Source organism: Vicugna pacos, chromosome 27 (assembly GCF_048564905.1).
Source record: "Vicugna pacos chromosome 27, VicPac4, whole genome shotgun sequence".
Classification (NCBI taxonomy): domain Eukaryota; kingdom Metazoa; phylum Chordata; class Mammalia; order Artiodactyla; family Camelidae; genus Vicugna; species Vicugna pacos.
In genome coordinates, this window is record NC_133013.1 from 8,287,049 (window position 1) to 8,313,947 (window position 26,899).

General features: G+C 39.0%; 1 protein-coding gene and 1 long non-coding RNA gene across 5 annotated transcripts in view; one reads left to right on the forward strand and one right to left on the reverse strand.

Moving 5' to 3' along the window:
- LINS1 (lines homolog 1) lies at positions 1-16,524 on the forward strand. 4 transcript variants are annotated; one of them, XM_072950684.1, is made up of 8 exons: positions 8-102; positions 3,600-3,753; positions 9,699-10,184; positions 10,288-10,377; positions 11,221-11,362; positions 11,814-12,404; positions 13,571-13,742; positions 15,521-16,524. In XM_072950684.1, exons 3-8 carry the CDS (start codon positions 9,801-9,803, stop codon positions 16,446-16,448), a joined length of 2,307 nt encoding a protein of 768 aa, XP_072806785.1. In that variant the 5' UTR covers positions 8-102; positions 3,600-3,753; positions 9,699-9,800; the 3' UTR covers positions 16,449-16,524. The 4 variants fall into 4 exon arrangements, with proteins under 4 accessions (XP_006211555.1, XP_072806785.1, XP_072806787.1 ...); XM_006211493.4 differs by lacking the exon at positions 3,600-3,753 and having other exon boundaries at positions 1-102; XM_072950686.1 differs by lacking the exons at positions 8-102; positions 3,600-3,753 and adding an exon at positions 3,769-3,789.
- Positions 15,583-26,899, reverse strand: part of LOC140689691 (uncharacterized) — a 12,432-nt gene continuing 1,115 nt past the window's right edge. Inside the window, exons 2-4 of the long non-coding RNA XR_012064727.1 lie at positions 22,738-22,886; positions 22,136-22,262; positions 15,583-16,038 (exon numbers count right to left, since the gene is read on the reverse strand). This is a non-coding gene — a long non-coding RNA (uncharacterized lncRNA). The remainder of the gene's footprint in view (positions 16,039-22,135; positions 22,263-22,737; positions 22,887-26,899) is intronic.

A 26,899-nucleotide genomic window follows, 5' to 3' on the forward strand; every position in this document is an offset into this window, starting at 1 on the left:
GACCACCTTGTACTTTCCGTGAACTACGGTGGCCGGGAAGGGGCAGGTATTCGCTGGAATGGCGGTGCGAAGGTGGTGTGGCTTGAGTCACATCTCTGGCAGGTAATTGGGAGCGGCCGCTACCCTCGGCGGCGGGTAGGCGTGTGTGCGGCCGACTGAGAGGCTGTCCTCTTAAGACTTAAGACTGGGGGGGCGGGGAGCGACAGTCCCTAGAAAGCGAAGAGAGAGGCGCCTTGTCCCGCCGCCCCTTCTCAGCGCTTTTCAGACCAGTGCCGGCTCCTTGGCTGGTCTTTGGGTCCCTGAGGCTCAGCTAGCTACCAGGCTGGGCGTGTCTCGCCTAGCATGGACGAGAGGACTCTCTTTGGGATGGCAGTGATGCTTCAAGGGCTTTCCTGCAAGGATAGCAACCTTCACGAATTCCTGCGATTGAAGGGGGAAAGAGTGGAAAATATGGGATATGGGCGTGTTAATTGCGTTTTTTCATTTAGCAAGTATTTGGCGGACGGACACTGTGCTGTTTGGTAGACAACGGTGAACAAAGCAGATGCAATCACTTGCCCTCGTGGAGCTTTCTTTTTAAAAAGAGAGGCTGACAAACACAAAATGACTTTTCGGGTACGGATGGGTTATAGAAGGCAAAGCAAGCAGAATAATGGGATCGAGTTGACTAGGACGTGATGGCTATTTTCGATAGGAAGGATCTGTGAGGAAGTGACATTAGAGCAGCGATCTGAGTGAGGAGGAGCCAGCCATGCCAAGACGTGGAGGCGGGGGTCGGGGGAGATTTTGCAGACAGAGACAACCAAAAGTGTCAAAAATTTAAAGCCTCTGTTGCTGGAATGACCTTTGTTGTTGACTGGAACTGCCAAGAGGAAGACCAGGTAGACAAGCAGAGTTAAGAGGGAGAATGGCTGGTAATGAATTTGGGGGGCGGGGAGGACAGACCGCAGACTGCAGATCTTGCGGGACATTGTAGCCATGATTAGGAAGTTACAGTATCTTATTTGTGTTTGAAAGATCTCTGGCTACTCAATGGCGAAGACTGTACCTGGGAATAGGAGTTACTGCAAATGTGGAAGACTATTGTAGTAGTTGAGAGAGAGTAGTTGAGTTGTAGTAGGCAAGAGTTGACATTATTTTAAACTAAGTCACCCAATACACTGGACATTTGACTACTACCAGTGCCCTCAAGTAAAGGCCTATCTAAGTGTATAAAGTTTGTATATATTTTGGCATTTCAAATGCTTTTATGTAGTAAAACATATGAAGAAAAATTTGTGGCAGATGCGGGCCACTGAAACACTTTAAATTGACTCCCTGATATTTTCTTTTACATTATCATTCACTGATTATTTTGGTGCCTTTCATATGAGCCACCTATTGGCTTAGGTACTGAAACTGGGTTCAGTCCTACTCAGGGAAGCTTGTGACCAAATTAGAAAATAGTTATGCGGTGAGATAGATACTGTGCTATAGGCTGAAGGAGCACTTGGCAGGGCTCTCTAACCCTGACTTGGATATTCCAGGCCTGGAAGTTTCCAAGTTGAAGGCTGAGAGTGGGAAAGGTTGAGTGTGATTTAGAAGGAAAGGGCTGAGCAAATCTTGGGAATCCCTAAAGTGCACAGAGTTCCTGAGGACCTCAGAAGAAAGCCTGGAGTTTAGTTTGTGGGGCATAGAGGTGAGAAGACCCCAAGAGTCAGATCTCCAAGGGCCTGCTAAGCCCTATTCAGGGGTTTGGACTTTATCCTAAGGAAAGTGGAGAAGCTTTTCAGAAGTGGGAGTATAGTGGGCCAAGAACAACCACTCAGCAAGGACCCCATTGGGGTTGTCCAGGGTAGAAGTGGGGAACTCTAATAGTGGCAGTGAGGATGGGGTGAAGTGAGGTGAGGAAGGGTCCAGGAAGATAACCAGGTTTCTTGATTGGGTGACTAGGAGATACAGGTGCCATATATTGAAATGAAAAGTGTAGGAGAAAACAAGTTCGATGGGCCATAGAGTGAGTTGAATTTGTGCTGAAGGTGCCTGTGGAACCTCCAAATGGAGCTCTCTGCTGGCATTTAGACACTGGAGTACAGAACACAGAAGAGAGCTTGACCCTGACTGTGAATTCTGGAGTTGTTAGCATGGTGATATTAATTGAAGACATTGAGAGTCCTTGAAATTGCTCTGAGAGAGGGGCTATATAGGACTGTACCCTGACATGTCCCAACATTTAAGGGACTACAATCAGCTCTCTGTATTCTCAGACTCCATGTCCATAGATTCAGCCAACCTCAGATCAAAAATATTTGTAAAAAGAAAAAAATTCCAGAAAGTTCTAAAAAGCAAAACTTGAATTTGCTGCTAGCCCAGCAACTATTTACATAGCATTTACATTGTATTAGATGTTAAGCTAGAGGTGATGTAGAGTATAGGGGAGGATGTGCATAGGCTATTTGCAAATACAACACCACTTTATACAAAGGACTTAAGCATTCATAGATTTTGTGAGGGGATCTGGAACCATAGATATGTGAGGGGTCCTGGAACCAGTCTTATACCCAGAGATGACTGTAGGAGAAAGAGGATCCAGCAGGGTGTCTGAGAAAGAACCTACAGAGCAGGAGAAGGAACTCCAAGAGAAATTGACTTGTCAAGGATTGGTGTGCATTTAGAAAAATGCAAGAATATTTTTAATGGAAGGACCACCCAGTTATTATCCGTGTGAACATGTGCCCATTTTTCCTTTAAAGAATATGCCCCTTTGGCCAGCAATTCTACTGATGAAGTTGTAAGAAGCCCCTTTTACAAAAAAAACTTAAAACTCCTGGGGGCTAGGGGAGGAGGGAGTGAAAAGATATATTTTAAAGTAAGAACCCTCCTGTATGATAGAGAAGGCACTGAAATAGTATGGATTGATAATTTAATTAATATTCACATCTGGTGAGCTCTAATAACGTCTTTCCTTTATTCTGTGTAAGGCTTTTCAGAAAATACAAATTCTTAAAAGAACATCCTTGATAAATATTTGCTTAGACTAGAAAAAAAAAAGTTTTGTTTTTTTTAAGAGCCAGGCTGCAAATTATACAAGAATAGTTTTTAATCACTCCTGGCTGTTTCTTTAAGCCAGATCCATCCAGAAAGTATAGTATCTAACTATATATTTAAAAGAATGTATGCCAAACTCTGCAAGCAGTTTCCAAAGGGATTTCAACAAGAGTCTGGAACAATGGTACTCTGTTTGGAGGTAATTCTTCCAGAAAAAAAACTGTTTTGAAGGCTGCCACATATTTTTGGATGTACAGTTTCCAATTTAAAAAAATCAACTATTTTATTTTTACTCCATTATACTTCTCAGCAATCATATTACACAATTTCAGATTTCCAAATTTCCCTCTCTTCTTAAAGTACATAGCTGGATTACAATTACAAACCAGTTGTGTTCAGACGGTATTAAATGGTGTTCTATATTAGCAACTTTAGATCTTTCAGTTTTGCCATGATTACTTCCTGATTTATTATAAAAACAAAATAACATCACAAAAAGCTTGAGAAATAACTTATAATACCTTAACCAGTACAACTACCACTTAATTCTCGCACATTCTTTTTGTTTTCAGATGTACCATGAAGTTCCAACAATACTTGTACTTATCTGTACATTCTGCCTAAAGTTATTACTACCTCCTTCATTGGGACCTGGATTGCCACCTGACCTCTCTGCTCCTCTTGGGTTCTCAAATTGCAGGGAGGCCTTAGGAATCATCTAATCCAGTGATTTTTTAATTTTCTTCGCAGTGGGACGCTGATGTAAAAAAAATCTATTGAAAGTGCTGTTTAATTAGTACAAATGTAATTTACAAATTCAGTTTTATAATATGTACTGATTATAGAAACAGGCAATTATGAACTCCAGGAAGAGTGAAAGAAAGAAACTATGCAGATAGTTATGGAGAACATGTTCAGGCCTAACAGCAGCCTCAGTGAATAGTGTGTTTGCTAAATGCTGAGTCAACCAAGACGTGAAGGTCTACAAGATTCCTAGCGAGAATCTGGTAACTGAGTTGTGTCCCAATTCCCAACCCATTCCATTTCTCTGGCCGTTTATTTTTTGCTTGAAATCCTTTGTTCGAGTTGTAACAATTTTTAAGATTACCAAGAGACATAATTATATTACAACCAGGGAACATTGTATTACCACACTTTCACAGAATATGCTACTAGATAATTCTGAATTGCTTTATTGTATTGACATCATCAAAATGGATAATTCTTAAATTATCACTTTTCATTGATTCCAAAGCGGTTTAAATTGCACAGTATTTTTTAACAAGTTCAAATTGATTAGATTTCACCAGACATACTTAATTTCCCAATCATTTAGATGATAATCAAATTCACACAATGGAAACACAGAAATGGAGTAATTCAGGATCAATGTTTATGGTATTTTAGCTCATAAAACCCTGACTCAACTAGAATGAGTTCATTCCCTGAGTAGAAGTGGACTTTACTGTTGGAAACATGCTCCAGTCCCATGACAGCAGCTCTGATTCAGTTGGTGCCCAGGGCTCAGGGCTTTTTCCTAGTGCCCTACTGATTTCAGTGTGTGACGGAAATCAAGAATCATTGCCTGGTGGGGAGGGGTGTAGAGTGCAGCTCAAATGGTAGAGCACACACTTACCATGCACGAGGTCCTGGGTTCAATTTCCCAGTACCTTAATTTAAAAAAAAAAATCAAAAAACTAAACTAATAATACATAAATAGACCTAATGACCCCCCGCCCCCCGGAAAAAAAAAAAAAAAAAAAGAGGAATCATTGCCCAGGAGGCTGTGTCTCAGTCCTTAAAGCACATGGTGCTGGTGGTGGAGAGAATGAGCGGTTAATGCCCCAGCTGACAGCAGGCTCCGTTTTTAGGACTGTGGGGGGACCAGGGACCTGGATGCTGTAAATAGGTCTAGCAGATACTCAGGCCCACCATCTGCCTTTTAGCCTTTTAGTCTGCAGTACCTGGCAGGAAAGGGGGATGGGGCTGGAAAGAGAAATTCTACTTTAGACTTTGGCCCCATGGTCCCAATAAAAAAGATGCTGAAAGAGAGGAAGCTCTTGAGCTGCTAATTTAAGGGATTTTTTTCCCCCTTCAAGGGTAGTTTTAATTTGCGCTTAATTGTGACTTTGATCTGTCCAGCTTCTACTGAGCCCATGGTGAGGTCTAATACAGTAAAGACTGAATGAGCTCAGAACTCAGCCCCTGCTATGGAAACTACTATATTTACAGTTTTTTGACATGAAATTTTTATTGTAATTTAAAATTCAGAAGCTAAAAATTACACAGCATTTATGTACTTTTTGAGCTCAAAACTATTAAAATTAACTTTGGAACTGATTTTAAGATTATTTTAGACACACACACTACTGATTGACACTAAATGAATAGTTAATGAATCTCTTGACAACTTGACTGAAACAGAATATTCAGGCACGAACACATTCAATAAATATTGATTGATACCTGCTGTGTATCTGGCACTGACTGGAAGCTGGGGAAGAAGTGATAAACCAGACACCTCTTACGGCATTACAGTCTAGGCAGGAGACATACAAATCATTGCACAGATAATTGAAAATATGTTTGTGACACATTCTGTAAGACAGAGCAGTGGTGCGAGGAGACTGGGAGTACCTCAGGAGGACCTGACCTCGCTAGAGAAAGTCATTATATTAGTTTCAGGTGAACAAACAATGTAATGATTCAATACTGCAAAATGATCACCACGGTAAGTCTGGTTAACATCCATCACCACACATAGTTACACAGTTTTTTTGTGCTGAGAACTTTTAAGATCCACTCTCTTAGCAACTTTGAAAGTTGCTAATAGTATTATTAGTTGCTAATAATACTGTACAACACAGTATTAATAACTATAGTTACCGTGCTGTACGTGGCACCCCATGAGTGTTGTATAATTGGATGATTATACCTTTTGACCATTTTCACCCATTTTGCCCACACCCCACACCCTGCCTCTGGCAAGCACCAGTCCGTTCTCTGTATGTATGAATTCTTTGGGTTTGTTTTGTTTTTTAGATTCCACATATCATTGAGATCACATGATAGTTGTCTTTCTCTGTCTGACTTATTTCACTTAGCATAATGCTCTCCAAGTCCATCCATGTTGCTGCAAATGGCAAAATGTCATTCTTTTTTTATGGCTGAGTGATGAGATGTGTATCTATAGATGTATATATTACACATATCATGTTTTCTTTATGCGTTCATCAACTGATGGACACTTAGGTTGTTTCCTTATCTTGGCTATTGTGAATATACTGCAGTGAACATGAAGGTGTATGTATGCCGTCTAGAGTCAATCCTGCCATGCGTTGCCATGTTTAACAGGGCCATCTGGGGCATAAGGAATACTGACAGATGTTCACTAGGGGTTATGACAGAGACAATCACATTTAGTTTAACCCTCCCAGCGCCCTGTGAGCTGGGTAGTCATTGTGCCCCATGAACATAGAAGGAGACTGAGGCTTAGATGGTGGCTTGCCCCATGGTGACCCTGATGTGGCGGAGACACATGACTCTAGATCCCAGGTCCCAGGCTCTTACCAGAATACCGCTTCAACAGAAAAACACTTTTAAGTATTGCCTTCATGATACATTTTAAGTCTTCTATCTGTAACTTAATTGTCAGGCTTTTTCTTCATGCTAAAATAAAATTCCCTGACCTCTATCAGAGTCCTGCCAAGAATTTAGTAAGAGGACAGTTTACAAACATGAGGCAGGGTCTCCGGGTCTTCAGTGTGCTTAATGTTTTAGCAGCATCCCAGAAATTTATTGGAAGTAAAAATGATTGGGCCCCATCCCAGAACTACTGTATCCGAAACTTCTGGGGTAAGGCCTGCCGTCTGCCTTTACATGCCTTTCAGGTGATTCTGAGGCAGCTAAAATTTGTTTTAAGAACCTGAGAGAGGGATGGTGTACCCTAGGGGGCTGGTAACTGCTAGTACCTGCTCTAGGCCTGAAGGTAAGTAGAGAGAGCAGTTCCTGGAACTGTGAAAAACAGCACCCTCTCCTGCCCTCACACTGCCCCCATTGGAGCATGTTGGGTCGTGGGGAAGGGGGAGGGGAGAACTTGCCCATCCGGGGCTGGCACCTGTTGTCTTCATTTGTTATCTTACTGGCATCTGTGACCCCAGTTGATGCTTTTTTTTTCTCTCTGTCTATAAAGCATCGTTTTGAATCTCTGTATCTTAAAGTTTCTAACTTTTCAATCTGATTTCTCACAACCACTCTTATCAAAGAACTTGGGTCCTACCGTGATAGAAAACAGCCCATCCCCCCAACAAATGCTTGCTTGTTTATTTATTTATTTATTAGCTTTCAGTTAGTTTTAAGTGCTGAAATGATTGAACCATTTGAAATGGTATTTTTTTATAAGTTGAGAATGGTTGAAATACAGCAGTCTTATTCTCACTTGTAAAAATTAAGGATTTAAAAGATTTATAGAAATATTTTTAGAAGTTTTTTCATTGCTAATAGCTTTGAAATAAAAATAATTCCATTTGTGGCTGAAAATTACATGAATTCAGTTGAGCATGTGATATTAGTTAAAACCTAATTAGTTGGGTTTGCTGATTAGTTTAAAAATAAAATGTTGGAATATTTTACATATAAAAATGTCAATAGTCTTAATTGGGAAGAAATATTATAACTAAAACATAAAGTAAAATACAATGACATTAGTCTTTGAAGTAGGATATGAAACTAATTTTTAATGTCTGACAGATGAAATACACCAATTAACGAGATGGTTTTATTCAAGCTATTGCAACAGGGCAAATGTTCATTCATGGGAAGCCTCTCAAAGAAGGAGAAAATGTGGGGTTTTATAAAACTAGGGAGTCGATGAGGAAGGGTGAAGCTAGGTCTTCTGTGGAAATGTGATCAGCCCTTTCTTGGGACACAAGAGGGGCAGTTCTTACCCACGGCCACTTTCTGGGAGCACAGGGCTTAGGTAAATTTTAACACTGTCAATTTAACAAGGTTACCAATATTTAGTTATGTTTACAAATCATGTGAGGTACACACTACACTTTGAAAATAGAATTCAGTGGAAACTTAACAAAAGTTTCATCTAGAACTTTAAATTAAAATCTATAGATTTCTTAATGTTTATCACTGCATTAGATACCTAGAACAGGGCAGCTTTGTCTTGTGTCTGGGTGACCAGGAATTGAAATTCCTTAGAAGCTTAGCAAGGGGAGGAAGCCAGTGAAGAAGGAGGTTTGAAGACCAAGGGCAGGCCAGTGGGCCCTAGAGTAGATGTGACGGCCCTCCAAGGTCTCTTCCTGTGAGGAAGGAAGGAGGTTAAGATGGGCAGGGCATTTATATGTGGATCAAAGTGGAGGAGCAAAGTCTGTGGATTTTGTTAAAGGATAAGTTTTCAAGATGACAGAATCATGACCCATATAAAATGAACACGTATGAACCATTTTATTTAACTCAATGAGAGAACCAGAGAAATGTCACAACCATTTTAAAGGAAAAATTGACGCCATGAATTTAGAGTAAAGAAAGGAATGTTGAAATGAGTTTACACCTGGAAGCAAAACTGGCTTCTTCCCACCGCGGGGAGAGCTGCCCCTCCACCAGACAAATTATTTACATGTCCGTAGACAAGGATTATTTACATTGCTATCAGTCTACCTACAATTTCCAGAAATCTCAAGGCAGTGAAAGGAGCTAGCCCTATAGGATCATACGATTTCCAGAGACTCCAGTATTCCAGTAAAAGGGTATGCAATAATTTCTTTGGCTTGGGCCAAAATCTTAAATGTTTCCTAGCCATGCTTGCTCTGCAGTAACTACGTGCTTCGTCTGGCAATCACCTGTCAGTTGATTGCCCATATTCTCTGCTTTAAAGTCCATGTCTGGCCCTACATGTCCTTTCCTTTCTCCCCACTCTTTCCGGTCTCCATCAGGTCAAAAGAATCTCTGGCAACAAGAATGTCTAAGTTTAAATCCAGTTTCAAATACAGTTTGCTCATGTTTGGATTTCTTTTGCTTAATATCTTGTTTTGTTGTTTTTTTTTCCCCTTGGGATGGCATCTAAAATTGTTTTATTTTATGTTATAAATGATGACCAAGGTTTCTTTATGTTATTGTATAATTTAAAATTGGGATTAATCCAGCAATAGCCACAATAGTTTGACCATAACAAGCTAACTTTAGGCTTTCATATGTAAGTTGAAAGTGAAAGTTAACGAATTTGAGTTATTAGCCCAGTGGTTCTCAACCTGGATGATTTAGCCCCCCAGGGGGCTGCTACTGGCATTTAGTGGGTAGAGGCTGGGAATGCTCCAGAACTTCCTACAGGGCACCAGACAGCTCCCCGCAGCACAAGTACCCAGTTCCTACCGTTAATAGTGCCAAGGTTGAGAAACCCTGACAGCCCATTGAAAAATGTTGGAGGAAAGCTGAAGTCTTTGTTGTGATAAAATTAAAAATAACTATGGTCTTAAATCTATAGGAAGAGCATAATTTTGTTTTTATGGTTTTGAAGTAATGTTATTACCAGTTTCCCATTTTAGAAATTAAGCAATCAGTATTACCCTTAACTTGAGACTAAATGATTAAGTGGAAACAAATGCCTTTCCCTTGTAATATGATAACACTTAATCACTTTAAAATTATTTTCCCTACTTTAGGTTTTACTGAAGAAACGGCTTAGAGGTTCATCGCTTTTCTAAGATTAATATTTGCAGTTTGAAGTTGTCAGCCTTCTCATAAGATATATTTCAGCCATCAAAATGAAAGCTTTCCTTGACGTTTTAGAGCAATTATACAGGAAGATACTTCTTGGCGCCACACTTGAAAATGACAGCCATGATTACGTCTTTTATCTCAGCCTGGCATTTTCAGAACAAGACTGTTCAGACTGCTCAGACACCCTTGATGTCGAGGGTGTGCATCGGCCATCCTCTGTCCATTTGGCTACCGTTTCCGTAGCACCTGCGTGTTTGAAGAGACACTCTCAGATGAGCAGTACCCGAGAAGTAATGCTCCTTCAGTTAACAGTGATCAGAGTAATGATAACCAGATCCTTGTCTGTTAAAACTGAATTCCATGCGAAGGAGAAATACAGAGATATAATTAAAATCCTTTTGAAATCATCTGACATCGATTCTAAATTAGTAAGCCCATTTGTTTTTGTGTCTTTTTTTAAGATCTAGATTTTTAAAATAAAAGGTTTAAAACGTTCAGCAACAGTGGGTAAATTTATTTGTTTTCCTGTAGACCTGTATGTTCCAAAACTCGGATAAATTGTTGTCTCACATGGCTGCAAACTGCCTTGCACTACTTCTGTATTTCCAGTTGAGAGAAAAGGTAAGATAATCAAATTATGTTATTATTTCTTTTATAGTTTATTTAAAATTGGTCTGTGGCATTCAGTTTTTTATCAATAAAATGTTTGTTCGCATAATGACATGTAAATTCACCGAAGTATGAGAATGGAATAATGTGATGGTGAATTCTATCAAGAGTTAAAGACTTGAATATGTTGTAAATCATTACAAAATCACATTCTTAACCCAAAAGATGGGTTTCAAGTCAGAGTCCATAACTTTCTTTAGATTCTCAAAGGAGAAGGTAGGTCTCCTTTCTTCCCCTCCAAAAAAAGTTTTAGGAACCCCTGCTTGAGACTAAGACCATTTTCACAGGTTTAATAGAAATAGATTCTAAGAATGGTCTTCAGCATAATGAAAAAACTGTGAACAAATTATCAGATTTTTCTCTTATCTCTGAATTAGTTAATAAGCAAATCTAAGCATTTACTGACTTCTTTTAGCCATCAGTGCTTGTTCCTTTCTTAAAATAACTTTTTTCCTGAATACAAAAAGGTGATATTTGCAGTAGAAAACTTGGAAACAGACAAAATGTATAAAGACCAAAATAAAAATTTTAGACATCATTCCAGCCACCTAAGAGATAACCACTGCTGATATTTTCATGTTTTCTTTTGCTCTTTTATTTGTATGGCATATTGAATATTTTGACTTAATGATTATTAGGATATTTGTGTCCTTGTTTTACCAAATATTTTCACTTTTTTTTTTTTGCACAAGAGTTAACAGGGTTCTATAGGGTTGTGTATAATAGGTAATTTGTAACGGTAAAGAAAATTTATTGTATATAGCTTACTACTTTTAAATCTTTTCTCACTTGTAGATAACATTAAGTAATTCCTGGATTGCTTTTTGCCAGAAAAATCTTTCTGAATATCCTGAAAAAGATAAAGCATTGTATTGCCTCTCGACTCTTACCATTGTAATGAAAGAAATCTTAAAAGACACGTGTTCACAAAAAACAGGTATGAATTATGTTCCCCCATAAACAGCTGTCATTATCATGTTCACAAGGAGCATTCTATTTATAAAATGAAGAATAAAACTTATTTTACAACATCTGATCCATCCATAAGTATGGAAAACTAAAGAATCTCTCCCCCTATTTTTTGATTGAGAATACCTTTTTAAAAGAAAAAAAATTAAACTTCATTATTATTAAAAATTGAAATTAAAAGCTTTTCACTTTTATATATACTTTGCATCATCTGATGATATTAATATTTGTAAAATGGGCATTAACCATGGTTATTAGCTGTTAGTCTGTGTATCTTCATTTGTTCATTTTAGAGGTAAATAAGTCAAATCCATTTTTTCATCTTTTAAAGTGATAATAGTTACAAAACTCGAATTGTAAAATTATGCTTTAAGACTTGTTTTTCCTGTTGCTTATAACTACTATTTTTATAATTGCAGAAATTTTAAAGCAGTTCCTGACTCCTTTTAACACCATTTTTGAAGTCTTTTACAATTCCTTGTTTTCTCAGCATTTTGAAAACCACCAAGATTTTTCTAAAATCGTGAACAGCTTGATATGTTTCCTGGAATTGCTTGAACTTCTTATCGCCTCCAGAATCCACCTGAAGTTACATTTCACTTGCCAGAGGATTTTATTTTTGAAGCCTTCTTGTGTGTTAGATGTTATCTCCTGGCCTGTTCAGGCTTTTGTCAAAAGGAAGTTCATCATATTTATCAAAAAGTGCCTTCTCTGCAAAGTGGGTGAAGACCTTTGTCGGGGGTCTGTCCCTGCCTTAATGCCGCCAGATGATCACTTAGATGTGGACATGTTGGCTTTAGCTGACGCTGTTTTGCAAGCTGTGGATTTGGGCTTGTTGAGGACATTGTTTATCCATGGAAAACCTTCCCACTTTGGAGGCGATGAAGTTCAGCCTGGTTGGGAGCATGTCCCTGGTCCAGATTATGTGATCCTCAGAGCAGCAAGTTTACTTATCATTAGATCCTTAGAAATCAAGTTTCAAAATTGTGCTTCAGCAGACGAAATGAAAGGTAATGCTCTGAACTCCTTTTGTATGCAAAGTAATAGGCAATTATGTACTGAAGTGTATTTATTCACAGTTATCAAATCTCAGGACTATAATTCCACTAATTTTAGCTATATGTTGTTCTAGTTGTAATTTACGAAATTTTCTTCCAAAAACAAAAAAAGAGAGAGAGAGAAAACTAGAATTACCCATAAGGGAAAAAGTTTCAGTTTTGTGGGCTAAACTGTATTTGCCTAGCACAGTGAAAGACTTTGGTTTAAAAGAAAAGGTGGCGTTGAGTCACTTCAAAGTAAGCAATGTAAGTCCCTTCATATTAAGATATTTGTAGTATAGTAATTGATAATTAGGAATTAAAACTAATATGTGAGAAGTTACATTGATGAAAAAATTGTTGCATAAAATTTCCAGGGTATTAACTTAAAGTCCAAAGATAGCTGTTTAAAGTGGGACGTTCAGTGTAGGTGTTGGGGAAGACACGTCCTCCGTTTCATTTGAGAAAAATGAATAGTAGACATCTCTAAACAAGCAGCATATAGTTTCAGTGAAAAGTTTGAATTGTAAGCAATGACTTCCTGAATCGCTTTGGATAACATTTAGCTCGTAATAATTACATACAAGATACAGTTCAGTGCAGTTATAATTTACAACACTAGATGGCATGTGGTATATGATTCAAGAGTTTTAAACTGCAGTTAAAACTCCTCAAAACCTTTTTGATTTTTGTGCTTAATAGTAGTGCTTTCTTTTAATGCTTTAAGCAAACAAAAACCATTTTTTCTGTTATTTGGAAAGCACATTGTTTTGTTGGTAGCATTGTTGCCTCTCGTAACAGACACATTGACATCCAGTGAAGTGATTTCTGTTGTCTGCTACTCATTTATATGCTTTTGACAAACATTCATGTAACTTTTATTTCTCGGAGATAATTAGTATTTGGCGGTGTGGCACATAGATGATCTGGCTATACATTTTAACTGTATCCTACTGACTGAGTCACTTTTTTTTTTCTCTAAACTCGGAGATAATCCCTGACTCACAAACTTTTTGAAAATGTAAATCATAATGCATTTTGAAGGACTTTAGATATTAGAAATTTATATATAGGCAAGCTATTAATGCATTCGTAAACCCTTACCTGCTCTTTGAAATTTGCATTTTTTTTTTTTGAAGTTGATTTACAGAGGTTCATGTCTGAGTTGCTGTCCTTCTTAAAGCGTCACCTTCAGCCCTCTCTGCAGTCACACAATCTTTGTGAGTGGTTGTCTAGGGTCTTTGTAGAGCAAGACGATGACATGCTGGAGGCTGCCAAAGCATTGCTGGGCATCTACCTAAAGCTGACCAGGTTTGTGTATTTTAAAGTAATTGTACTAACCACGTGCCAAGAAAGCAGAAAACATTTTTAATAATGCATTGAACCTACTATTTACTTTCCATCATTAGGGGAGAAAAAAATCCCTAACCATCTTGTGGTTTCCTTTTAAGTTCCAATTCCATGCTTTAACCCTGCCCTACGTGAAAATGAGATTACATTTGCGTTCTCATTATGAAGACTCGGCTAGGTAGGCAGATCTACGGAGCAGAGCTAGACTGGGGTTAGTCAACCTGGGTTCCGGTTGCATCTCCATCTTTGTTAATACGCTTGTCTAAATCTTAATTTCATTGAGGTTTAAGAACTCTTTTCACCTCTAAGACTAACTTTTCTATGTTGAACTTCTATAAGGTGATTTTTGCCTTTGTGAAGGTGAGTACAAACTTGGAAGTAATCAAAGAAGCCATGCTAGATTTTCATTTTAATACACGGTTGAACTGGGACTGATACCATCTTGAAGCGGATAACTGAAATTGATTATGAAGTTACACTACTGATGGCATTTCATGCTGATCCTATTTCGGTTTTATTAAAACAGCTGCACTTGGGTCATATCTTCTTGTGGCAAATATCTGTAATTGGTTATGAAGTTAATAACCGATGACCTTTTACGCCATTTCTGCTTCTGCGTTATTAAAACCTTAGAGTGTTTGCTTTATTTCCATTTCTTTCTTGGCTTTGGAGACAGGGAGTTCTTACTAATGGTCGTCGGGGCAGCACTGTGCTGCCAGTTCTTACTTGTGTTATGACACTGCTGGCAGTGGCTGCTTTCAGACTGTAAGTATTTGGGGCCAATTTTCAAAAGGACCTAATCAAGAACACAGAATTCCTGCATGTGATTTGAATTAGGCTCAGAAACGGTCAAAGACAAATTCAGTCTGAATGCACATAGCTGCTAGAATATATCTTAGTTGTGCTCACAGCTGACTTCTTACTCCTCAGGAAAGAGGAAGCCTCTGAACTAAATTCACTTTGTATGTGAATTCCTAACTTTCTTGACTCCAGTTTAGTGTGCACGTGCTCATGTCAAATGTATTTTTCCTAATGTTACTGTATTAGTTAAGAGTGGCTGGTTGTAAATGGTAGAAACCAGCGTAAACTAGTCTAAGTGAAAAAAGAAAGAAAGAAATTTATTGACTCTTAATTGGGATTTCTAAGGGTTCAGTTGGCATCAGGTATACTGTATATACAGGGATTCAACTCATGTCGTTGGTTATGTCGCTTTGTTTCTATGTCACAGCTCTGAATTCATTCTCAGGCAGGGCCACCAGCCAGTGCCAGGCCTCCAGCAGCCTTATGGTTATGCTCTTTAATAGCACCGGCAGAAGTCCCAGGCGAGGTCTGATTAGCTCTCTCGGGTCATAGATTGGTCAGTCTGGGTCCTGTGCCCACCCCTGGGGAGGAGAGTGTGGCAGTAAAGGAAAGAGGCCAGGCTCTAGACCCACCTTACCACGTGGAATTAGTCACTGGAGGAACAAGGAACTCCGATGTCAGGAGGCAGACAGAGGACTTTGTTGGGCAGAAAAAACTAGAGCTACCAAAGTCAATGGGTTTTGTTTATTTTATTGAATCAGATTTATATAGAGTTTGTGGAGAAAGAGGTTGGTTTGAAAATGTTTTTCTTTTTAAAATAATGCATGAATTAAAAAGTAATCTGATAAGAGAATTTCTGGCACGTGAATTGTATCTGTCAAAACTATTATTTTTGTAAAGAGTAATTAATCTAGGGTCTCCACTATCTTTGTTTTCAGGAAATGTGAAGCTACTGAAAGCTTGACCCAAGAAAAAGAAATGTGGAACCATCACACACATGAAAATGGCTACAATCCACACTGTATTTACTTATTCTTATTGAAAACTATAGGATTTGACTCTACAGTTCTTCTTGATTTTTTGATTTCATCAGAAACATGTTTTCTTGAATATTTTGTTAGGTATTTAAAATTATTGCAAAAGGACTGGGATCATTTTTTCACCATTTGCTGCAAGTACTTTGATGTAACTGAATCTAAAGATAGCGTAAATATTTATTGTTGTATCTCTTCACTTGTCCAAGACAGTAGCGGCAACCGGACAGAACCTGGTCCTTTGGCTGTTCTTGGTCATCACAGAAATGCTCATGCTTGCATCTGCCATGCTTCCGATGCTTCTTCAGAACCACTGAACCATATCGTGTTGTCCAAGGAAGCTCACACCACACTCCCGGCTAATAGTCTGTCTCCCTGCAGAGCTTCTCCAAGTCTGGTAGATTATGGCAGCTCTGATGATTCTGAAGAAGAATCCACAGACCAGCGTTTAGCAAACAGTAGACTGACATCTTTCCACCAAGAAGCAGTGAAGAAAATTCAGGACAGAATTGGGACAAGTAGGGGTGAAAAAGAACTTAGCCTGGAGCCTCAGTTACGGCCTCTGGTTCCTAAAAAATCCAACACTCCCTTCTCTGTAGATTGTGACCTAGCCTCAGATAGCACTGCCTCTCAAGTAGGAATATGTTACAGGACAGTAAAGTGCTTTGAAGAGCTTCGAGGTGCCATTTACCGTTTACAGAAGAAAAATCTGTTCCCGTATAATCCGACAGCGCTTTTGAAGTTGTTAAAACATGTCGAGGCAATATATAATAAAAGTTTGAACCCTTTGTACAACAGTGGCATTTTATTTCCAGGAACTCTCTTTCCCTAATATAAATTGTGCCTTAATGAGACAATAGTTATTAAAAAAAAAAAAGAAAAAAACCTCAAAAGAAGGGTTTTCTAAATCATGTCTTTTTTGCCTTTTAAAAGCAGTCTAGTGGCTAAAAAACATAAATCAGATGGCGAATCACCTGATACAGTTGTACAGCACTAGAAATTCATGGCAGTTCAAACTTACACAAATGTGGGATGGTTATTGTATCCGTTTTCTAGGGCTGCTGTTACCAATTACCTTGAACTTGGTGGCATAAAACAACAGAAATTTATTCTCTCACAGTTCTGGAGGCTAAAAGTTCAAAATCAAGACGTCAGCAGGGCCATGGGACACTAGGGAGAAGTCTTCCCTGCCTCCTCCTAGCTTCTGGCCATTGCTGGCAAGTCTTGGTATTCCCTGACTGGTACGTGCATCACTCTAATCTTTCTCCATTGTCATGTGACATTTTCCCTGTATGTCTACCTATATCCAGTTTCCCTCTTATAAAGATGTCAGTCATTGGATGGGGTCATCCAGGATGACCTCAGCTTAATTATATCAGCAAGGACCCTATGTCCAAATAAGGTCACATTCACAGGTTCTGGGAAGACGTGAATTTGGGGAGGGACACTGTTTAAGCCAGTACAAATATTTAGGTTTAAAGTGATAACATAAAAACCTTAAAATCTTAGCAGTTTTTAAAAGAGAGGTGATTAGCTCTATGTATATGTATGTGTGTAGCCTATGGACATGAGTCTCCTTTAAAAAGATTTTTTAATGGGTAATTTTCCTATTTAATACTGTGATACAGATAATTATATTCTGTCTTTTTGAGGGGAGGCAGTAAATTCAAGTTTCAATGTGATTACAGGTATACCTCATTTTATTGTGCTCTGCAGGTACTTCATTTTTTTTTTTTTAACAGATTGAAGGTTTGTGGCAATACTGTGTCCCCGGGTCTATTGGTGCCATTTTTCCAACAGCTTTTGCTCACTTTGTGTCTCTGTCAGTTGGGTAATTGCAGTATTTCAAATGTTTTTCATTATTATAAATATAAAACTTTAATGGATAAGGAGTTGCTTCTTACAGCTGAGCAAAGAAAGTGGTTTCTCGAGATTAATTCTACTCCCAGTTCTAAGATGCTGTGAAGATTGCTGAATGACAACAGAGGATTAAGAATATTACATAAACCTAGTTGACAAAGCAGTGAAAGAGTTTCGAAGGATTGACTCCAAATTTGAAAGCAATTATACTGTGGGTAAGCTGCTATCAAACACATTGCATCACAGGCTTCAGAGAAAGAGTTCATGAAAGGATGAGTCAATGGATGTGGCAAAGTTCATTATTGTCTTATTTTAAGAAATTGCAACAACCACCCCAGCCTTCAGCTGCCACGACCCTGATCAGTCAGCAGCCATCAGCATCAAAGCAAGACCTTCCACCAGCAAAAAGACTACAACTTGCTGAAGGCTCAGATGATGGTTAGCATTTTAAAGTATTTCTTAATTAGGGTATATACATTGTTTTTTTAGGCATGATGCCATTGCACACTTACTAGACTACAGTATAGGGTAAACGTAACTTTTATATTCATTGGGAAACAAAAACTTGTGTGTGACTCACCTTATTGTGATACTTGCTCTGTTGTGGTGGCCTAGAACTGAACCCACAGTCTTTCTGAGGTCTGCCTGTGATGGATTTGTGTAGAGCATAACTGTATTGTGCTGGTGAGTCTGTCATTAAGGCAGTCTGAAATGTCCTTAAAATACTTTTTAAGTGATCCTTTTATAGAGAAGTACAGGAAGACTGAACCTACCAGACCTTAAAATATATTTTAAGGCTGTGGTAATCAAAACAAGTTAGTACTCATTCAGGTAGAAATGGAAAAATCAGTGGAACTAAATAGAGGGTTGCTAATTAAAATAACACTGAGATGCTAATGTAACAGAGTTGGGGGTATACATTAGGGCAGTTTCTACATAAATTAAAAAGTATGTGAAAGAATATATATTCAAGGATTTTCAAGGCCATGTTTATAAAACCAAAAGACTATAAATACCTGGTTAAATAATTCATAAGATATATACTCAGTGGAATACTATAAAAGATATGAGCTGTATCAATGTTTATAGATATGAAACATCTGCAGTAAAAACAAAAGTGAATATACTGGGCCCCCATTTGTTTAAGAAAAGAAGGTGCGAAAGGAATAATACACACACGTATATTTATATATGCTTTTGTGTGTTTATAAAATACTTACGTAAGAGCATACAGGAAACTGGTTGCCTTGGGAAAGATCTGAAGTAGAAGATTTGGCTTCTCATTATATATCCTTTTCTGCTCTTACTTGTTTTTAACTGGGTTTTTTTTTTTTTTGGTAGTTAAAATTCCTTTTTTTAAAGAGAGAAAAAACATCTGATTTTTTTATAGTCCTAAGGGTACATATGAGACAGCCTGGGACCTAAGACCCTGGGACCCTGGGCTGCAGTGCTTGTACAGGGATGAATGTCTCCTCAAGCAACAGAATACAAAGAAACTATAAGGGGCTAGAATTAACTGTGTGAACGCACACTTGGGGCCAATCATGAACAGTAAGAAACCAAAAGACCAAAAACGCAACTGCCACTTCTGAGATGTCAGGAACAAAAGCAGGATATTGTGCATGATACCTGCACACAGCACCACCAAGGAGGTGGGCAGCCCACCTAAGCCACCCCTCCGGCCCAACCCTTGGATCTGCCCCTACCTTCACCCCATTTAAGGGATCAGCTCGCCCCACCACTGGGAGCGAGCAAGGCAACCTGTTGCTGGTTTCACTCCCTCGTGCTGCAGCACAAGGCCCTATAAAGCCTTGCCTGAATTTCTCATCTGGCCTCTCATCAGACTGACTGGGGAGTCCAAGAATCCTGGCTGGTAACACATAAATGTGAAATGCATTAAACATCATGCTTAACAGATGTATTTTTGACCTCTGTTTATAAGGTTAATAAGGAGCCATCAGCCCCTTGTTAAATCTAAAATGAAGAAAAGGCAATCTTATATGTATGCTGAGTGTTGATGTTTCAGAGACTCTGCATACATAACTAACCCTTAGGTATAAGCCAATTCGTCCCACTCTCACTGAAGCCCTACTATTGGTGAAGGTAGCTACCCTGGCTATGTGATAACTTCAATTGGCCATTCATAGTATCCAAGAGCTGTTCTCAGTTGTCCACAAAGGACCACCAAACTAGTGTTATTTGCACCTGTTCCTAGTCTGTCTCTCCACCTCTTCTCCAGGTAAAAGCATATGTGCGTCCAAATGAGCATAAAGTGTCATGAATCTAATTGTTCTAACTTTTAACAGATATAGCAAATTATACGTATGACCTGATGAATTTTCACAAACAACATACTTGTGAAACCAGTACCCAGATCAAGAAGCAGTTCTGGGCCCAGGAGTCACCTTGGGTCCCTTTCCAGTCACTACCGGTGTTGATAACTACACCCCAAATTGGGACAAGCTAGGTTTAACTAGGTTAATTTTGCCTGGTTTTGTTTTTCACATAAATGGAATCATACACTATGTGTTCTTCGTATCTGGCTTCTTCAACATTACTTTGGGAGTGTGCTCTAATTTATTTTTAAAATAATTGCCAAGTAGCTGCATTTCAGCTATCATTAAAATGTACCCAAATACTTGGTGCATAACTCCTTAAAACTGTCTATGGCACTCCCAGTGTGCTAGGATGGTGCAACTGACAACAGTGGTTGAAACAAAATAGACTCAAACAGGTTATGCAGGGCCTTGTGCAATTGGCCCCAACCTGTTTCTCTCGCCTCACCTGTAGCTCTCCCCCGCCCATTGCCTTAGGAGCATCATCTCTTGCCTTATGTATTCATTCTTCAAGCCAACTTTAAATGTTGCCTCTGTGAAGCCTTCCCCATCTGTTTTGAATCTTTAGATCTTAACATGCTGTGCTCTTTCCTGTATTGTAGCATTTGTCACATTGTGTTTTAACCTTTAGTCAACAGTCTCCATTTGCCAAGTCCTTTTTATATTGTCCCTAGTGAATATGCACCCATGTCGGCCCCACTATAATAAACACATCACAAATACTGAGTAAATAAAAGCCTCTCCAAAGACTTGATAAGCTACTGGGGCAGACAGGTGTGCAGAGACATAAAGTCTTGAATGCATTCGTACTTCCTGTATGCCAGCTGCTGTTCTAAGTTCTGCTCTACTCGTCCTCACAGTAATGCTGGAGCGCAGGTACTATTAAGATCATCTGCCTGTTTGGCAAATGAGAAAATTAACTCACCCCAACTGGTGAAGTGGCAGAGCCGGGACAATGGATCTAGGATATCTAGTTCCAAACTTAATTGACTGCCTGGCTTCCAGACAATGTGATACATGTGCACTATTATAACTAACATCATTGCAGCCTTGGGTATGTGTGGTGGGTGGTATGAAAAGTCATGCTATCAAGCTATGTTGGGGTCAGCTCCCCTAAAACCTCGCGTGCTGTGCTAAGGAGTTTTGACTGCTCTGTAGCAGTGGAGAGCCAATGAGGTATTCGAGTAAGTGACTGGTTCTGTGTTTGAAGAAAGTGACTTCAATACCAACAGAGTGACTACACAGACAAGTAGAAAAGATTGGAAGGAATCCCATAGAAGTCGCACTGGAGTCGGGGCAAAGGGAATGGAAAAGGGAGAGCAAGACCTTCTTGCTGAATGCCTGCCTCAGGCTCCATCCCTCCACAGACCCACTAAGATATGAATAAAGGGGCTGAAATCAGAGCAATGAGACACACACGGACTTGTTAGAGCAGGCAGGTAGCTAGATATGAGCAGAGAAAAGGGGACACGGGCAAATGGCAGGAATTGGGCAGAAAGGAGGGGCACAGGCCAAATGCAGGAAACCCTACATCACGTAAGCACCAGGGGTCCCTGGGCAGAGAAGAAAAAGCAGGAACCTCTGGGCTGATAAGTGGTCACACCTTTTGAGATGGTAAGTAGCCTGGAGGCCAACAAAGAAAGGTGGGATAAGGCAGGAATTTCCAGTCTCCAAATGTAACCTTTTGCTCATCACAACCTCATTTCAATATAATTAGCCTTGCAGATTAGAAGTAGCCATCATATCCCAATGCCATGACGCTTCGATCTAGACTAAATAAGGAAAAGAATCCCTCCTCCTTTGTGGAAGGTGGAGCTGGGATGAAAATCAGGGAATGTGATCCCAAACCCTTCCCTCCCCATTGAATATTCTGCCCATTCATTTTTACACTCTATGTAACCAACTTGCCAAAAACCTCAGGGCAGCCCCTCACCTGAGCCTGCCCAATCTCCCCTTGAGAGCAACCTATCCCTTAATAAATCCTCTCTACTTTCTTAATCTCTGTGTCTTGTCTTTGAATTCTTTCTGGGATGGGACAAGAACCTGGATACCAGCTACATCTGCTGGCAACAGACTGACTTAGCAGTTTAAGAAAGCCAAATCCTCAGCAAGTCTTCGGGCTGGGGGACACCGGGCACAGCTGAGGGCAGGGATACCACACTGAAAATGGGATTAATTCGACACAGGCTGAATGTCGAGAACCACCACCATCCACAACCCTTTTCTCAAGGAAACTAGAAAAGATTTCTGTGGAATCTGACCAACTTAAGAGAAAATATCTAAAGATACATTGGGGGGGTGGTTACCCAAAGAAATTACTCACCAAGTCTCGCTACAAAGCCCACAGTCACCACCTTCACCCAGGGCAGAGTTTCTAAACGTCATTTAAGTGCCGAGCTCTTGCATAGGAGTGACCAGCCAATGATCACCACATATTTGAGGGAAGTCTCCTAACATGAAAAACAGAGGTCAAAACAAACCCAAGACAGATTAAGTAAGGAGGAAGTGAATCTAATAATATCTTCAGAGATAAATGATTATAAATGATACTACATTAAAAAGAATATTCAAGGGGAGAAACAAACTTCTTATAAATGAATAATGCAATAGCAGAAATGAAAAACTCAATAGGAATGTAGCTAAAGTCAGTTGAGAAAATCTCCTAAAAAGTATAACCACAGGACATTAAAATTGGAAAATAGGAGAGAGAAATGATGAGAAAATCTGAAGACCAGTTCCCAAGGTTCAAGAACAGAATAGCAGAAGTTCTAGACAGAGAGAAAAATGGAAATGGAGAAGGAAAAGTACTAAAGCAATCCAGGAAAAATTTCCAGAACTGAAAGACCGAATCTTTAAACAATGTGTAAATATATAACTCGGGGGAAAAACAAATCCTAAATTTTACAAAAGAGGGAGAGGATCAACCTGAGACAGGAGCTGTTTTTTCACTTTCCTGGGGAAACTGCTGCTGTTTCTGGAAATGAAAGATGGGAAAGAAAATGAGTTCCCTGTCATCCAGACGACTTAGGCACTGTCTTCTGCACACGCTGACATCCAGCAGACGAACAGAGATCCTGTGTTGAAAATCAGAAAGACACCATTAGGGCAAAACATAGGAGTCATTTGCATGTGGGTATTATGAAAATCAGAGGGGAGGTCTGATTGCCCTGAGACTAGGGAGAGGCGGGGAAAGAGGCCTGGATGGAAAAAGGAAAGGGAGAGAAATTGCAGAGGCAGGAGAACCAGAAGTACTGTGCAGAGACTAGGGTTAAATAAGGCTTTGAGCAGGGAAATGTATCACAGAGTTTGGTATCTGAGAAGAAGCCACTGGGCACTCTGACCATTAGGAGGCTGTTGGTCACGTCTAAGAGAGCAACTTCCGTTGGAGCCAAGCACGCACGGAAGAGGAAATAGAAACTATGATAAGGATAGTGGTTTTCAACTTGTGTTCTCTGTGCCATCTGAATGCTGGAATTTGTCAGGGCTCCTGTGACACGACAGAAAGGCTGAGAAGCACACAGTCCAAGTCAGCACCAATGTGAACACCATCCCCAAAGGCAGTGTTCCGGTCCCCATGCACCACCTCAGGCTCTGGCCTGAGCTGCTCTTGCCTCTTCTCAGGGGCCAGTGGCCCACTCTCACCCCACCTAACACACCCCGCTTGGACTGCCCAGGGGTTTGGAAAGTTGACCTAAACAATGAACTTCAATTGATCTTTTATGACATTGTCATTTAGGACAGCTTATAAAGTTGTCTCGTTTTAAAGTACTTATTTGAAAATCATGGTTGATGAAATCCCTTTTCCTGACTATATTATCACAGGTCAAACTAGCAAACCAATACTAAGTGTTTCTAATTATTTTAAGGAAGGTGGAACTGAGCAAAGCAGATCAAAGCCTTTACGGTTAACACCATGTACCCTCTCCTAATTACAAACTCACTAGTACGTTTCTTAAGATACAGGAAAAACAGGGATTTCCCCCTAAATTTGCTGTTGACATTAACCTTTCCAAGTAGTTTGACTAAACTGTAGTGCAGTTACTCACTGTATTGGGTAAAATACATGTTTCTCAATACACTGGATTGCTTGCATCTTTCACCCCTTTGGGACTTCTGCTATTTTTTCACAGAAAGTACAGTTCTCTGATATTTAGAAGAACTGAGAAATGGAATGTGATTGGGTTATGATTTCCTATCCAGTGAGAAAGTTCAGATGAGAAAAGTTCAGGTGTTTTTAGTCTGGTTTGAGACAGGAATCTACCTAATCAGTGAAAGCTGTAGAGCTTAAAACATGAGTTTACAATAAAGGTATTTTCTAGGAGTGGCAGTTGGGATTATCTGTGGCATCTGACAACAGGTGAGTTTTTTTAAATTGCTTTAGACCAACTGTCAGACCCTTGAGGCCCAAAGTGAACACGCCAACGACACATTTATGATTGCTAACGACTTTGTTTATTAAGTTTTTTAGCTGTAATAAGGGAACACAGGTCTTTCCTGCAGCTTAACTTGTATTTGCTAAGAAGGGAAGTTCCATCTCTAAATTGTTGAGTATTTTTGTTTATTCATTCATTTCTGTAAACCATAAGAGGAGTACAGTCTACTCGTGTAAAACAGAGCTGGGTTTTTGCTGTCAGTTTTCCTGTAAATTGTCTTTGTAAATTTTTTCTGACTTTGCTATATTTTTCTGTAAGAAAGCAAAAAGATTTCTCTTACTCACTAGATTGCTGACAAGTAAATCCTTTTTGGTGTCATGTTGCTCTCTTTGCTTAAATATGGCATATGCCCTCTTTATATAAAAGTGTGTCACTTTTAATATATATAAGGAATGATTTGATGATTCCATGAGTGGTGAACTAGAAAATAAAACTAGTTGGAGGAGTTTTATTACAAACTAATAGTGGCAAGACATGGAAATAATCTAAATGTCCACCAACAGATGACTGGATAAAGAAACGGTGACATATTTATACAATAGAATACTACCCAACCATAAAAAATAATAAAATAATGCCAAGAAAGAAAAATACCACATAATATCACTCATATGTGGAATCTAAAAAAAAAATGACAAACTTATTCATAAAACAGAAACAGACTCACAGACATAGAAAACAAACTTATGGTTACTGGGGCAGGGAAGGGGGTTGGAAGTGATAAATAAGGAATTTGAGATTTGCGGATACTAACTAATATATACAAAATAGATAAACAAGCTCATACTGTATAGCACAGGGAACTATATTAAATATCTTATAGTAACTTGTGGTGAAAAGAATGAAAACTAATACATGTATGTTCATGTATGACAGAAGCATTGTGCTGGACAGCAGAAACTGACACCACATTGTAAACTGGCTATACTTCAATATATATATATAAAACAAATAGTGGACTCAGAGTATCATTTGGGAGTAAATCACAAACAGCCCGATTCTCTGAAAGGTACCTATGAGCAAAAAAGTATGTCAGCACACCTCCTGATGAGGATTTAGAAACGAATCTTGAATGGCACCTGCACTTCCTGGATCAGCATGGAGAGAGATGAAACCACCAGGATTCCATCAGCAATATTTCTTTTAACAGTGTGGTAAAAAGTCAGTTAATAGTATATTTACTTATTTATATATATAGTCTTTAATAGTCTGTTATGGAGGGTGGCAAATGCCCATCTCCAGCGAAGGTGTGTCATTCAACTCATAGGTCAGCGGTGACATACCCACCGTGGGAGGCTGGATGCACAAACACAGCAGCATGCCATTCAGAATAGTGGTAAGTGGAACAGATGATGCTAGAACTCTTGGGTAGTCGGTGTCATCCATCCTGGCTGTACTGCTTGATTTGTGAACCAGCTGCTGAAAAAAACTCACTGTCGTATCTAAAGAAAAGAGCTGTGGGACCATCCAAGACCAGGGTTTAAGGTTCCCCAACTGTATGATGTGACTTTTAATCTAAACTTTTGGATATGAGTTCTTTGGTCTGGTCAGGTACAAGGAGAAGATAATAAACAAATGGGCTTTATATTATAAACACAATCAAAAAGTTTTTCCTTTTTAATAGTCAAAAAAAGTTATCACTTTTTATTGAAGTATACCATATACAGTTTTAACCTCAAAATGATTTTTCTTGTCATAAATTAGCTATTTGCCATGTTCATTTATTCTTTCTTGGTATTTCCTTGGTTTTCTCTTGGGTTGCATATGGGTTGCTAATAATTTGTACTTATGTCTTATAGTTATTTGGAAGACATACCTACTTTTTTTTTAACTATACAAATCATTATCTTTTCTACTTTCAAAAAACCTGTTTGAAAATTCCTTTTTCTAATCATCCAAGTCAAGATTCAAGCCCTAAGTATAGATTCCACTCTGTGTCAAATTTTGTTCACTTTCTTTTTCCTGATTGTGCTTACTGGCCATGATAATTTCATCTGAATTTGTAAGCCGAATAGAAATTCCCTCCCAAATTTGTACATATATAGCTTCTCCAAATTTTACTTTTGCCTTTTACATTCCATTTTATTACCACCATTATATTTATTACTTAGTCTTAACTCAGTTTCACAATGTGTCCAATAATCTCAATTTTGGTTCCTCTTGAGTAATGTTTCCAGGAAGGGTGGCTGAGGTGTGCCTCTCAGCAGTTTTCCTCGGAAGAGGGATGTGTTTTCTGAGACCTTGTATATCAGTGTCTTTTGGTTGCCACTCCTTTGGTTGACCTGAATGACAACTTGTCTGGGAACACTTTTAGTGTTACAACTTTTCTTGAACTGCTGCCATTTTGCTCTATTATTTTCTATCCTTAGCTTTTGGAGGAGAAGGCTGAGATTATTCTCATTTGAGTATTTTTAGGTTCACTGATTTTCTGATGGATGTGTCTAAAATAATTTATTTGTCCTGGAAATCTAAAAATTCCCTGAGGTTTTAATTAGATCTGGTTCTCTTTTGAGTATTCTTTCCTAGAACATGATGAGTCATATACATCCCAGATGTGTCTTCTGAGCTCTCTTTTGCGTCAGTATTCTTTAGATTTAGTTTTAAATCATCATTTACAGGTTGAGTTTCTGCTTTCTATTCTCCATGCTTACCTT

Bases quoted from the DNA above. Each gene is read 5' to 3' on its own strand.
- LINS1 (XM_006211493.4), top strand. From the start codon at position 9,801: ATGAAAGCTTTCCTTGACGTTTTAGAGCAATTATACAGGAAGATACTT. The intron at 11,363-11,813 runs GTATGAATTATG...TTATAATTGCAG, and splicing joins CACGTGTTCACAAAAAACAG to AAATTTTAAAGCAGTTCCTG. The intron at 13,743-15,520 runs GTTTGTGTATTT...CTTTGTTTTCAG, and splicing joins ATCTACCTAAAGCTGACCAG to GAAATGTGAAGCTACTGAAA.